The sequence below is a fragment of the Scatophagus argus genome, chromosome 11 (assembly GCF_020382885.2).
Source record: "Scatophagus argus isolate fScaArg1 chromosome 11, fScaArg1.pri, whole genome shotgun sequence".
Classification (NCBI taxonomy): domain Eukaryota; kingdom Metazoa; phylum Chordata; class Actinopteri; family Scatophagidae; genus Scatophagus; species Scatophagus argus.
In genome coordinates, this window is record NC_058503.1 from 15,191,326 (window position 1) to 15,206,346 (window position 15,021).

A 15,021-nucleotide genomic window follows, 5' to 3' on the forward strand; every position below is an offset into this window, starting at 1 on the left:
TTGAAAATTGAGGAGATTACCGGGCACGATTTATGTACAAATAAGAATCTGTCAGAAACCTGGCAGTGTATACCATGACATGCACACACACATAGGCTTGATGTCTTAGGAGCTGTGATCAACATCCCACAATAGGATATCTCAAATCCCAACCTTTAGTCTTTTCAGTTCTACCCTTTCTGTATGTCACGCTGAGCAAGGAAAATATGTGCTTTCAAGGGCTGAACAAAACACTAGAGAGAGGGAAAACCTCACAGAAAGAAGAATGAAAATGGCACATCATCACTCGGTGTGTTTTGGTGTTGATCAGCGTCCTCTTTGTCTACATTACTGTCACGTTTCCTAACACGTCCTTTGACTTTGAACATCAGGTCACACTGCAGCTACATCAACATTGCAGTTAATGTAAATGCCAACAACATTGTTATCTGGCATTTTTCTAGAGAGATTAGGTATTGGCCGCTCCAAAAGTCATGAGCTTATTTACTGTAGGCTACATATGAATATTTGCTATGCATTCATGTGATGTATGGCAAATAGTGGGGTCAGACTTCTTTGTGTTGGACATGTAAGTAGTAAATATGGGCATCACGGCACATTTATCAACAAACTGTGTTATAGTTTTTAAAGAAGCGTACTGTATTTTTTAGTAGTCACCAAAATAAAGCTGCCAAGCATTTTTAAGGCAGTAACATATTGCCAAGTTGGCAGCAATGGTTAGCAGCTGAGCTAACATTTGGCTCACAAGAGCTTATTGAGAGCGGGGCCAGCGATATAATTCCTACAAGCAAACATGTTGATAAAATTCAGTTTTAAAAAAAGTCATTCACTGGCTACTTCAACATCATTCTGTATGCTAGTGATCATCAGCTAGTGGTCCACAGGCCGTGTCCAGGTCGCCAAAGCTTCCCATCTGGCCTGGTCTCAAACTATTGTTTTTATTTGCTTTTATTTTTTTGTTTTGTTGAGATGAGGAATCATTCTTTAGGTCAACTGCTAGTTTTGTGTTAAGCTCTGACTGCCTCCTTGGTGTTTTTTTCCATTGAAGTATTGAGTTATCATTACGTATTTCCCATGTTTTTAAGGAGTCTGTTCATACAGATATGGGCAATTAAAAATAACATTAATTTGTAAGAAAGTGAAAATATTAAACAATGGGCTAATTAGGCCTCAATCTTTTTGATATGTATTTATTTTTTATTTCAAATCTAAGCCTCGCACTCTGTAAAAATGTAAGTTGATAACCCCTGCAGTAAGCTGTCAGTGAGAGAGATTTCCTGATGCCACGAGTCACAGGAAGTACTTTTAAATTTAGAGCATCATGGGGATTGGCCTCTCATCTCTCTGAAAGGTTTTAAAAACATCAGTGCTCTATACGTAAATGTTGGTTTAGTGTCAACCAAATGACAGAAAGTAAAACAAACAAGCACAAAGGAATCCTTTCTTTCAGTGAAGCCTTTTTGCTGCTACACATTCCCTGATCTATCAGTGTCATGAACTGAAGAGCTGATGAAACTGTCAGATTTGGTTTCCTGTCAGTGAAATCATAACACATCTCTGCCACTGCATATTGCAACAAGATCTGTACATCCATCCATCCCTCCAACCAAGCAGGCATCTCAAGTGCTCTGTCAGACTTAATGAAGATGTGAAATTAATTAAATGAATTATCAGGCTCAACATTTATCATTTTGCGGGTGTCCTGACCAAATCTTAAATTCAGTCCACAAGATTTACCACATAATCTGAATATATGAGTGTGGATATCATTCTCATGGTGTGTTTGTGTGTGTGTGTATATTGGAGAAAAAACCCAAATACAACAGGTGTCTTTATGAGATGTAGATATTTACTGTGTGTGTGTGTGTGTCACTTTATTTCATTTATTCATGTAATGTCTAAAGTCTGCGCTAGCTTTGTCTTTGTCTTTTTAAAAATCATAACAACATAAATTATTTTCCCAATCACACACTCATGCAGGTGCATCTCCATGTGAGTTGGTATGTGTGTGTTTGTGCAGGTGTGTGCTGGAACTCTGTGTTCTCTCCTGGGAGCGAGCCAAATGAGGCAGTGTGATTATAGCTTTACCAATGTAATCTCACCTCTTATACTGCCGCCACTCAACCCCACCTATCTCCACCCCTCCCCCTCCTCTTCCTCTCTCTCCCTTCCATCCACTCCTTTTTTTCTTTCCGGCCCATTCCAGCTAAATCCAATTTGTTTTGGTTTCAAATAAGGCCTTGTTTCTCTGTGCTCTCGCCACTTCAAACAAAGTAGCTTCTGTTATTGCTCGTCCAGTTTGAAGTAGCCCCCCCCCCCCCCCCCACACACACACACACACTCTTTTTCTTTCCTATCAGATAGGATCTTTTGTTTTTCTTCAGGTCAACACTTGCAGTGAGGCACTATAAGCAGTGTAGGTTGTAGATGTGTAGCACAGAACACACAACTGAAAAGATTTTACGGCTAGCAGGATGTTCTTCTGGAGCTTGATGACATTGTTGGCATTTCATGTCTGACTATTATATCTGCTTTTATGCAAACTCTAATATCAACTTTATGTGCATCAGTATGTGTGTGAGTGTGATTCTGTGTTCATGTGCAGCAGGGTGATATTGGACGCACATACCTTTAGACTGCAGTTAGAAAATGCTTTATGTACTAGTAATTTCACAAGAAAAGATTAGTAACAGGCCTTCTCGTGGAGAAACAAATATGTCCATCTAATTCATGCATGTGTGCATACAATTTTTAAATTGCTATATGTGTTTAAAGATGTGTTTAAAGGCTATCTGTAGTTTTTACTGTAAAAAAAGAAATTAATTTGGCATCACATGCCATCAAAGTGACAAAAATCATTTGTCTTTGTTCAAGGCAAGTAATAAGTATTAATTAAAGTGTGGACAGGGAGAAAGAGCTGAGAAGTGGTTTCTTAATTGTTCAGTAAATGTTTTGAATTAAATGTTTTACTCCAACATTCCTCACTCCTGTGGGTCCTGTTTTTAATTGAAAACTTGCTTCTGGGTCGATCCTTATGGATGCCGCTCTTATTGCCTTGCCAAGCATTTGGCAATAAAGAGGGCTTTTCCACACTCTAGTTGTTGATTGATGTGAATTATAACCATAAAAATAACAATGTGGTGGTAATGATGATGACACGAATAATTATAGAAATTCTAATGGGGTCTTGATGGTGGTTGTGATGATTGTCATGATGATGATGATGAAGACAGATGGTGATGTCCAACGGGAGTCACACTTTGTTTATGCTGGTATACCAGTGCACGTGCATGTCTGCAGACAGGTGTACTGCATATAAATGAACTCAAAAAGAAAATAATTGCTCTGTGCGTGTGTGTGTGTGTGTGTGTGTGTGTGTGTGTATGTTGCAGGGGATGATGTATCTGGAGGAGCGCAGGCTGGTTCACAGGGATCTGGCAGCCCGGAATGTCCTGGTCAAATCTCCCAACCACATCAAGATCACAGATTTTGGTCTGGCTCGCCTACTGGACGTTAATGAGAAGGAATATAATGCTGATGGAGGAAAGGTAAATCCAGTCATCACTTTGGGACACATGTAACTTACACAATAAGACAAATTAATCCACAAATAAAGAAACACCTTCTATATCCATTTACATTTCCAGTTTCTGAGCTTAAAATATAATTTGCTCAATTATAAATGTTTTCAGTGGCCCATTGTAGTGTGTGAATTTGTGGATATATTTAGAAAAAAAAGTGCAACATTTTGGGAAATATACTTTCACTCTCTTGCAGAGAGTTAAACCAGTGGATCAATACAAGTGTCAAATCTGTATGACAGTTTTGAAGCTACAGCTAGCAGCTGCATCGCTATATCCATTTTCTTGTGACAGTGATTTCTTTAGTATGTGTTCAGACAGAACACGAGCTGAGTTTTAGACATGACAGACGAGAGAGGAAAAAGCAGAAAGACTTCTGAGTTGAGTCAGAGGCTGAGCTTACCAAAAAAAAAAACAACAGGCACATGATTGGTACACCTGTGACTGGCTAGCTAACATTTTTGCCATCTGTATGAACACGCCTCTAGAGCCTTACAAGCTCACAATCACAACAAGACTGCAAGAGGTCACTGCTTCACGCCAAGAAACCCCGTAAACCCACAACTGTCATTTTAACACAGAATAAAGACTTTGTTTCCTGCATGGATTAAATACATACCCTGGTAACTAATGAGCTTTAGAGGTTCTGGTTGTCAGGTTTTTTTACCTTTAGACAGAGTTTGCTCTTTCCACCCGTTTCCTGTCTTTACCTCCGGAAAACATCACATGACTATTTTCATATGTGCAGTGAAAATTTTAACGTGGAAAAAAGAAGGAATGTCACATGTGAACTGGATATCATCTCTCAGCTGGAATGTGAAAAAGAAAAACAAACCAAAAAAATATGTAATTAAGATTTTTTTTTTTTTTTTGGCTAACATGCAGACTACTGTATTACCATTTGTGCCTGCAGTGAGTGACCTTATTTTATTATCTGCTGTTTGATGTGTTTTTTTTCCAAGGCTCATTGAGATACAGTATTAATGAAATACTATTTTGGACGATACCATTGACAAGCTATCAAAGCCAACAATAGACATTAACATTAATTAGGGCTTTATATCCTGAGGGAGGAACTTAGCCCATAACAATGGACAGTTTTAGCGGAGTCAGTGAGATACTATTCTGCTCTATTGGACCGTTTTATTTACTTTTGGGGAATGGGGATCTCTAAACCCTATAAATGTAGTAAACAAATACGTCCTTGGAGCTCTTGGCGCATGGGCTTCTGGCTTCTTCAAATCTTTGTTCATTCTTTTCATACTTTGTATTTTGTTTTCCAGCCCTCTTGTTTCAGCAAAGCCTATTTCATCCCCTCTCACCCCCCTCCCCAGTGTGTCCATTATGGTTTGTGTCAATGCTGAACGTTCTTGTATTATCCCCGCCACTGAGGAAAGGACAGACACACTCTAACTTTTGACATCACCTTCCCCTGAACCACCATCACTGTAATCAATAGAATTGGCCCTCAAATCTAATCACAGTGTTAAGCTGCTTCCCAGACTGTCCCAGCATTTCCCCCACCCTATCCAATACAGCTTGTGTGTGTGGCTGTGTTTATGTATTTGTCTTCCCTTTCATCAAATCTTGTTTTCGTTGTGTCTGTCATACCTTTTCTTCTTTAAAATGGATGGGTTACATGGTCTTTGTAAACCAGCATTTCACCAACAGAGGAACCAATTGTACTCTGAACCCAAAACCTTTTGGCAGTTTTCTTATGAATTTCATTTAAAGAAATGTAAAAGAAAGAGATTATTGTCCTGTAGATAATAATGATATGCTATTCTTCTACATGGCAGATGCCCATCAAATGGATGGCCCTGGAGTGTATCCATTATAGGAAGTTTACTCATCAGAGTGACGTTTGGAGTTACGGTAAGTTTCAAGGTTTCCTATTAGAGAACTTTAGGGATATATGTTCATATATCAGACAGATTATTTTCTCAACTGCAGCTTATTCGAAATGCAGTAGGGAGACTCCTCATTGGTACTAGGAAGTGCAACCATATCACCCTTATATCAGTCTCATTTTACTGGTTAATCACTGATTAATGGGCTTACTTCCTCAGTAGTACTCTCCCACCAGCTAAAGCTGAGCATTTTCCATTGCAGCTCCCACACTATGGTAGAGTTTCACACTCACTGTAATGTCTTCATTGTCTACCTCCACTAATCTTGTCATTTTTACCACTGCTTCAAGTCCCCCTTATAATACTATAAAGTATTATAAATGTAGTTTGATTTTCTCAGTAAGACTTTACAATTCTATGCACGAAAATGTGAGTAGTTACTAAAAATGTATGTGGACTGAAATCTTAAAAGTGGGTTTTCAGCCTGCAGTAGTGACTCTGGCCAGTGACTCTGCTGTCCTGACTTCAGTTCATTCCACCATTGTGGGGTCAGAACAGAGGAAAGCCTTCAATGAGATTAGCAACCACAGGGTCCACTGAGCGACAGGGTCGCCAGTTGTCCAGGCAGAGACAAACACAAGTCACAGTAGTAATATGCAGAACGAAAACATGCAGAAGTATGAAAAAAAACTTAAAGACTGTGAATGCAAGTTGATCTGGTGAAAGCGTGTTCCTTATAGGTGGCTGCTGATTTCCACTACTCGTTTAACTGCTTAACTATCGGGCAAGTACGGTCACTCTAAAATGCAAACTGGGTGATCTGGTCCGTTGAATCTTGTTATATTAAAGTCAGTCATCACAGTTATCAGCGTGACAGGGAGATTTAGATCTAGAATCCAATCTTTTATGGGATTTTTATTGCTATGCTGTTAATAGCAATTTCCTGTCTAAGTCTAACAGTGACTCTAGAAGAAGTCATTAAAAAGATTTCCAAAAAACAAGTATGCAAGACGGGTCATATCAGAGTGAATAATGTGTGTTTGATTAAAATTATCAGTGCAGTTTAGTGCGTCCATGTCCCCAGTGGGCCTCTATGACCGCAAGCTATTATATCTCCATCTTATCATGTGCATTTACTCTGCTTACCACTCATTAGCTCATTAACACTAACATGATTAAAGCTGAAGACTGTTGAAAGTTCAGATTGACTGATGACTTTCAAGACTGTGATTAGTTCTTCTGTCCTCCGTTGACTTGTGTCCTCTTATCTTGTCCTTCCTTCTTTGTTTTGTTGCGTCCTCTGCTCTTTAATTGTATTCTCTCCTGTCCCTTCATCCCGTCCCCTCTGATCTCTTCTGCTCTCTCACATCTTCGTTTTCCCTCTTTCTTGTATTGATCTCTCTCTCTCTCTCTCTCTCTTTACTTTTCTCCATTTTTACTTGTTTTTGTCTCTCATTTTTTCTCGTTTTAAACAATGTCACTTCCTTTTCTTCCCGTTTCTGTCTTTTATATCTCTTCTCTACTCTTGCTGTATAACCCGCCCCTGTCAACTCTTTAATCTTCTCTACTCTTAAATCTTCTTGTTTTTCTTCTTCTCATCTCAATTTTTCTAATGTTTCTTCTACTGTTCTCTGTGACATTGTTTCTCTTCCTGCTCTACTTTTCTGATCTCTCCTCTCTTGTGCTCTTATATTTATGCCTCTCGTTTTTTTTTTTTTTTGTCTGTCTTCCATCTTGCCTCTTCTGTTTTTTTAGGGGTGACCATTTGGGAAGTAATGACCTTTGGAGGAAAGCCATATGACGGGATTTCCACCAGAGATATCCCAGACCTGCTAGAGAAAGGAGAGCGTCTTCCTCAGCCGCCCATCTGCACCATCGACGTCTACATGGTCATGGTCAAATGTATGTCCAGCCTCTGCAAAATACAAGAAACTCCATAAAATATACCATAATTTCTGGACTATTGAGTGCACCTGAATATAAGCCGCACCCACTAAATTTAAAAAGAAGCATCATTAGCCGTATCATAGTTTAAGCCGTTGGGTGTTTGAAAAAAGTAGCGGCTTATACTCCGGAAATTACGGTAATATAATCATATGTGACATCACCACAAAGCACATTCTCAAAAATTACTATGGTTATATCAATATCTTTTCTAACAGTCTCAGCAAATATTTAAGCTACAAAAAGACATTTGCTGTGAAGCTTCTGAATAAGATTTGACAGTGTGGTACATGATTTCCATTTCTTTTTCTCCAAACACTAGATTTCGAACAATAGAAAAGCCAGTGGATTTTAAAGGTGAAGAGGGGGCAAACTGAAGCAGGCAAAAATAATTACGCTTTCACTGAGTGATTTTCAAAATGCCACAGCAGCTGTTCTGAACAAGAGGGTCTCTGTGGTGTCAAGGAATCAACTTCTAAAGCAGAAATATTACCAGTGTAAAACTCAATCCAGCTGTTACTTTTCAGTGTGTACTTTCGGCTGATAATGTTACAATTAACACCTGCCTGACGGCAATAACGGTGAGCAAGTCTTTGAAAGAGGAAGTCATTTTTAAGGCCTTCTGTGAGCCCAACCACACACACACATGTGCCTTACTGGTCGGTCACTGCTGTCACGCCATCAGGCACCGGGGCCACAGGTGGTGATGTAACCTCTGGCCACTGCTGCCACGACAAAGACTTGCTGCCAGCTCCACCTCGGCCTTGTCCTCTAGTCTCCGGGCTGCAGCCTCTGGGCCTTGCTGTCACCTTGGCTCTTACTGATACCCTGAACCTGCGCCAACCTGGCAACCACACACACACTGACACAGCAGGAAGAGGTCACTGTCACCTGACTGTTATCTGCCCTTTTTTTTTGTTTGCACCAATACACATGCAGAAGTAATACACCCAAATACAAAGACACACAGTGCACTGCTCACATGTGGTGGAAATGCACTTCCTTATATTCTCTTCACTTTACTCCTCCAGGCTTCGTTGGCATGAAAGTAGATACCAAGATAAAAGATGATCATTTTTACATGTGAAATCTCTTGTATCTGTATGTGTGTACTTGCTTGTAAAGCCACATATTTCTGTCTGTCGATCTCTCTCTGTTATTTCCCTGGATACCTAGATGGGTTCTACCCAGGGCCAGATCACATGATTGCTTTGGCATCATACCCTTGTGTTCACCGAGAAATTGGCAGCAGAGCACTTTTCTCCATATGGCCATTCTAGTGATGAAACAGTATTCATCTTTAGACTGGACAAAGTCATTGTGTTAAAAAAAAATAACTTTGTCAAAAAGTCTGTAAATGGTCATTATAAGACAATCAGGAATGTTGTATGTAATGGAATATTCAAGGTGGAAAATGTTTTGAGACTCTTGAAATGAGAATTTTTATTAGAGAATGCAAGTTACTCGTTCTTTACTTGTGATCTGAGACATATGAGAGATGTATATTGTTATTATTATTAAGCTGGGCTATCTTTTTTTTGTTTTTGTTTTGTTTTGCAGTAAGCGTTGCTCTTCTTCCTCATACAGACCTTTCATATTTAATGAGAGTCAGTAACACTGCAGCCATGAGTGCATGTACTTGAGTGAAAAATAATATGTTATTTAGGGCTCAAAAGATTTATATCAAAGTCAAATTATTATGAATGTATTTATGCAAATAGCACACAAAAGAGCATTGCATACATATATGAGTTTCTCTAGAACCCTTGACACCAAATTAAAAATATCAAGTATGCTACAGGCTTGAACATTAGTTGGCCCGACACTAACACAAACACATTTTTCAGGCTGGATGATTGATGCAGACAGTCGGCCCAAGTTCAAGGAGCTGGCAGCAGAGTTCACTCGGATGGCTCGTGATCCCCAGAGATACCTGGTCATTCAGGTAGGTAAATGTTGACGACATACCTCAGATTTTGTCTAAAAAAAAAAACAAAAAAAAACAAAAAACAGACAGCTACCTTCAAAGTGAAAACTTCTTTGTGCTTGTTTTTGTGTCATTTTCTAATATTTTACCAGTTTATACAGGGAGTGCAAATTCCATTGCAAATCATACTTTACATGCTTTATTCCTTGGTAAGACATTTAACTACTAATTGTATTACCTATGTTACACTAAATTACTGTATTAGGCTTAAATTAGTGAGAAATCTTCCATGGAGTACTTCTGCTGATTAGTTACAGTATTTCTTTATCATTAATTACAAATACAATTTACTGAATTCACACATGCTGTTCACATGTTTTCTCAGGGTGATGACCGCATGAAGCTGCCCAGCCCCAATGACAGCAAGTTCTTCCAAAGCCTCTTGGATGAGGAGGAGCTGGAGGACCTGATGGATGCTGAAGAATACCTGGTGCCCCACTCTTTCAACATCCCACCACTGGCATACACCCCCCGCACACGCATGGACTCCAACAAGGTCTTTTAAGAATCTCCAAATACCTTAAAGGAGAAGTTAAACAACTCATGTTCAATGTTTATATGGGCAACTGACTACTGTTGAAGACAGACTTGAATAATTGTGTCCTTATATCATATCCTTTACACTTCCGAGCAGTTTTACAAGTTGGACATGGGAGTAATAAAACAGGTACATTTAAAAAGTCGTATTGAGAGGACACAGTAATATTTCTCTGTCCTATTAGCAGTGGGTTGTTTTAACTAATGGCTTTTGAATAGCTTTCCAAGATGATGGGAGCGAAATGAATGTTATCACTGAGACGTCTGTTTAGTTTGGCGTTTTTTTCTGATAGTTACTATGATGCGAAAAGATGGCAGTGCTGATTTGTTTTTGCTCAGGATGTGTTGCTCTCACTTTATCTATGAGAGGTATCCCTAAAGCTATCAGTAACTCTGTCTCATGGCTTGTCTGTATACCAGCCATTTAACCCAGTGTTCTGACCAGTTCAGGTTTTTAGTTCATTGTAGACATTTTCACACAAAACCTTAAGGGGAAATAGAGACTCCAATAGTGTGTTAAAAACCAGCATGTTTCCTTCACTGAAATTGGCTTCAATTTTGTCTCTAAAGTAGCTTATTTAAGCAAAGTTGAAGCTGTAATTCAGCTCCCAAAAGGAAATTCATTGTAAGGTCTGGTACAGGACAGACTTTAAGGTCTTTCATCTAATTTCCAATGTCACCGTAGTATTTTGAAAAAATGAATTTATATGATACTTTATCATATGCTATCAGCCACACTGTCATAAATGTACATTTCTATATGATATAAAAAGGACAATCAAACATAATCAAGTCATACCTGAGAAAAATTAATTTGAATTCAGCGTGGTACTTTGGTTGTTATGCTTATTTGTTTGTTTGTTTGTTTGCTTGTTTGTTTTTGTTCATTTGTAGAGTCAATTAGAATTTAGTTGCATGTCTTTTAATTTTACATGGGCTCTTTCATATTACCATATCTTTATGAGAGTAGCAGCAGGGTGATTGAGCCATGACGGAGAAGGAGGCAGTATTAAGTGAAAGTACAAATTCAGATCATTTCAGTGGATCTCTAAAGTGATATGGGAATGAGTTTTCTCAGCGTGTACTGCAGGACTCTCTTGTTCAAACACAAAAGATTGAGATCTTAATACAGAGCTCACACAGCTTTCTTACTTTTGCTTTCATCCCCCTGTTGCTCTCTCTTTCTCTGTTGGTTTCCCTTGGTCTTTCTCCATCGTGAAACTATGGTAATTACCTTCTTCAAAATTGGGGTTTTGCAGCCAGATTCCTTCAGTTCTACAAATGTTCATCGTCTATCTTTGGACTTTAATCTACCACAAAATCAGTCACACAGCCAGCCAACGCCATCATTTTGTATTCCAACATCTTCCAGTGTCTGAGTCAGGATAGAAATGCCTGCTGAATGCCAATGAGAGACATGACTCCTTTTCAAACTCTGTGTGGTGCATTTCAGAGGAAGACACATTATTTGTTTGCGTAATATTTGTATTTGTATCATTGTTTATGGGCTTTCTTATTAGGGTGCATACTGAATTAATTCATCATGTAGATGATAGTAATGAACTCAATTACTGTAGCCAACAAAATGCAGCATTTATACATAAATATAATCTTCACAGTTGGCATAGTTGAGCAATCTCATATTCACATTGTTATTACTAAACTGTCATGATTAATATGCATCCTCATGCATAGCAGTGACTGAATTTGCAAGAACTGAAAGTTTAATAGTGACCAAAACACACTCCCTCTGTTTTTTTAACAGAGAGACATTTAAATGAGACACTTTACTCGACTCTCCTGATATTCAAGTGTTATATTTTACTTACCCACAGTCCACCCTGTTTCTACAGTGGATTAATGAGGTCTATGATGAGCTTTATGGCCAAGATCTTGAAAAAGTAATGTGACTGTGACGTTTTCAGTTTGCTTCACTGAATTCAGACATTATTCAAAGACATTTTACCTTTTATATCCAGGTTAGTAATGGTATTTTCTTTTTAGAATACTCAGACAAGAGAGCAGGGAGGAAAAGTGAGTGAGGACTCAGAGGGTGATTTAATAGATAAAGTTACAAGGGAATGAAAACACAGACTGAGCTCTGGAGCTTTAACTAAATCCGTCAAGCTTAAAGTACAGACCACTGGATGAGAAAGCGATGTAGAATCCAACAGTGATAAACTGACAATAAAAAAAAAAATGCAGTTACACACAGTTCCTAATAGACTCTGGGCCTTTTCCGCCTCAGTAGTGCCTGTTCAAAATGACCAGTATTTTGAACAGACACTGCTGCACCTGGTCATAATTGGCCAATTAGCCTCTGGTTTTGCTGCTTGCAACTTTCTGAAAAAATGTTCATCCAAACTACTTCACATGTAAAGTTGAATGTGTAGAGTTATCAAAACATAAACATTAAAACTCAAATTAGCTGACAACTCAATAGGTTTAACCAGTGACGTTGATTAACCCAACTTTCTGTCTACAAAAGGTAGTGCAGACAGACAGAGATTCCCTACTTTATATTTAGATCCAATTAGTGTCTGTCCAGGACATGCCAGTAGTAAAACTTTGGTTTGATTTGACAATTTTACTGCTGCTAATTAAGTATTTCTCTCATTGGAGACTGACCCATCTCTAACTTCTAATAAAAGACTTTGGTCTGATTCATAGTGCAGGCGTGAGGAACTACTTTCTTGTGGTATACAGGATGCCAAAAGTCATGAATAATTTGGGAACCTGATAAATAAATGAGTATAAAAGCTGCTGATCAGAAGTGGAATTTGAACCTGCACCTTAATTCATAAAACGAAAATCCAGGAACTTTTAAGGAAAAGTGAGTACAAGAGGAAAAAAATAATTTTCCATCCCATTAGCATATGTAGAGACTTCTCAGGTGCTTAGCAAAGAGGGAGTGAGAGAATGTAAAGCAGAAAAAAGATAAATCAGAATAAAGCACCCAGTGAGGTTCTAAAAAGCCCTTTTACTTATGAACGTAGACACAAATGCACACAGCAGGGCAGGGCTGATATGGCTACTTTAAGACTTAGCTGCATAGAGCGTTTTAATTAAAATCATTTTAATTAAATTGTCCTTGGCATGCCGTCATATCATTGTTTGGCACTGTTGTTTGTCTCCCCTGCCTGTCACATTTAAATATTACAGATGAACAATAGTACAAAGAACGTGAATTACCTTCTTTTTGTCGTTTATTTTTTCATTTGTGATTATTATAATTTTTTTTTCTTGTACCTCACTGTTGAATCAGGTCACCTGCTTTCAGAACTAGTCTATAGCCATTAGATTGAACAACACACAATTCTAACCTCACTTGGAGAATAAGCTGAACTTAAATCATCCATAGAAGAGAAGAAAAGAAACTTTAGCATGACTCCCCACTTATCTCAGAGGGTTTGGCGTGGCTTTGGATTGTGTCTAACATCCCTGCCTCTCTGTCTTCACTTAAACCCTCTCCCTCCTTTCCTTCTACCTAGAACCAGTTTGGCTACCAGGACCCAAGTTTCAGCATGGAGGACATGCTGGCTACCCTGCCCAGAGTGGTCTCTGTTCCACCCGTGTCGGGAGGCTGCCTCCCTCCACAGGACCTAGCCTCGGCGGGGCAGATTGTTGGTGGATTTGGCCGTGGCAACCAGGATGACCCTCGCTGCAACGGCACTCTGAGGAAGCAGGCTTCCCCAAGGTCAAGCACCCTTGGGGCCGGCTCAGCGCTGACTGCAGGACAAGGTAAAGAAAAGTGTTATCTGAAAATTGTACATTGCAAGAGTGAGAAAAGTCTATCAAACCTAGTTCAGCTGTTATAAATGTTTTTCACACATTCAGTGGACAGTTAATTGTTTGAAATCATTGTGCATTTTTATGACTAAAGTTTATATGCTGGAATTTCTAATGACTGTCTTAATATGCATGTAGTGTTGTCAGCTGTGTTTGCATCTGCTGTGAAAACTGCAGTCGCTACAAGGAATGTAATAGTCTGATTAAGCCATTGGCATTTTCATAACAAGTCCCTCTCTTTCTCCTTTAGATTTTGAATTATTATCATTTTATGAGATATACAAAGTTTGATAATAGTTTTTGTAAATTGTCTTACTTATAAAGTTACTTAAAAGCTGTTGTATGGTCTTGTTTTTTTCCATACTCATCAGCCCTTTTCCACAATTCTAGTAGAAAAATACAGAATGATAAAAGTTGGTAATAGCTTTTAAAAATCCTAATCCTGAATAATAACCTGAACATAATTTGTGCAATATCTCATTAATGGAAACCACCTCCCAGTGAGCAGATTTCTTTGTCTGACCTTATGTGCTGGTTCCTCATTGGTATTGTACTGCGACAGTGGATGACTCAGTAGAGGATTTTGGATTTGAGAACAAAAGGATAAGCTCAAATCTAGCAGTTGTCTGGCAAAACTGAGCCACATATTACATTTCTTGTGCAACTGAAGAGAAACAGCAGCAGTGGTGGTGTGGGTCCATTTATGCCCCCTGTGCAGATTTTTTTTTTTTTTGTAGGAAAAGAAGAAATCAAGTCATAAGTAGGCTTAATAAATAAATGTGTATCTATCTAATGTCTAGTCACTGGAGAGTGGTGGTAAGCTATGAATGTGGCATAGTAGTTTGACAACAGATGAAAAATGTAAATAAAAATCATCTCAAGTCACGAAGACCTAAAGTCAACCCAAAAAATAGATCTGTATCCAGGAGTCTGTCATGTATGAGGAAAAGTGTTGTTAGGTACTGTTTTTAAAATTTCTTTCATAATTTCTTGCTGTCTTTTTGCTTCCCAAGGTATAGGGGAGGATAGTAGTGGACAACGTTACAGCGCAGATCCAACAGGTCTTTTAGCGGAACGAGGAGCAAAATCAGACAAAGACCAAGATGGCTACATGACTGCCATGAGAGACAAGAACAACTCAGGTGACTTCAACAGTTTTGAGAACTGCTACCTTTTCCATAAAGATAGCAGACCTTTGGCTAATACTAAAAGTTATAATTAGGTTATTTATATATTGCATCTTTATAAATGGACTTCACACTTTAAGCATTAGAGTAGGAGTTAATTACTTTTCAATGGCTACAATAGAGAGTCAACAGAGATGAAGAGATTT

General features: G+C 38.6%; 1 protein-coding gene across 2 annotated transcripts in view; it reads left to right on the forward strand.

The window, feature by feature from the left end:
• Positions 1-15,021, forward strand: part of LOC124067002 (receptor tyrosine-protein kinase erbB-4-like) — a 280,015-nt gene that overhangs the window by 257,344 nt on the left and 7,650 nt on the right. For both annotated transcript variants that reach the window (XM_046403975.1, XM_046403976.1), the window contains exons 21-27: positions 3,393-3,548; positions 5,381-5,456; positions 7,187-7,333; positions 9,223-9,320; positions 9,688-9,858; positions 13,391-13,640; positions 14,702-14,830. In XM_046403975.1, coding sequence (XP_046259931.1) covers positions 3,393-3,548; positions 5,381-5,456; positions 7,187-7,333; positions 9,223-9,320; positions 9,688-9,858; positions 13,391-13,640; positions 14,702-14,830 — 1,027 coding nt within the window. The remainder of the gene's footprint in view (positions 1-3,392; positions 3,549-5,380; positions 5,457-7,186; positions 7,334-9,222; positions 9,321-9,687; positions 9,859-13,390; positions 13,641-14,701; positions 14,831-15,021) is intronic.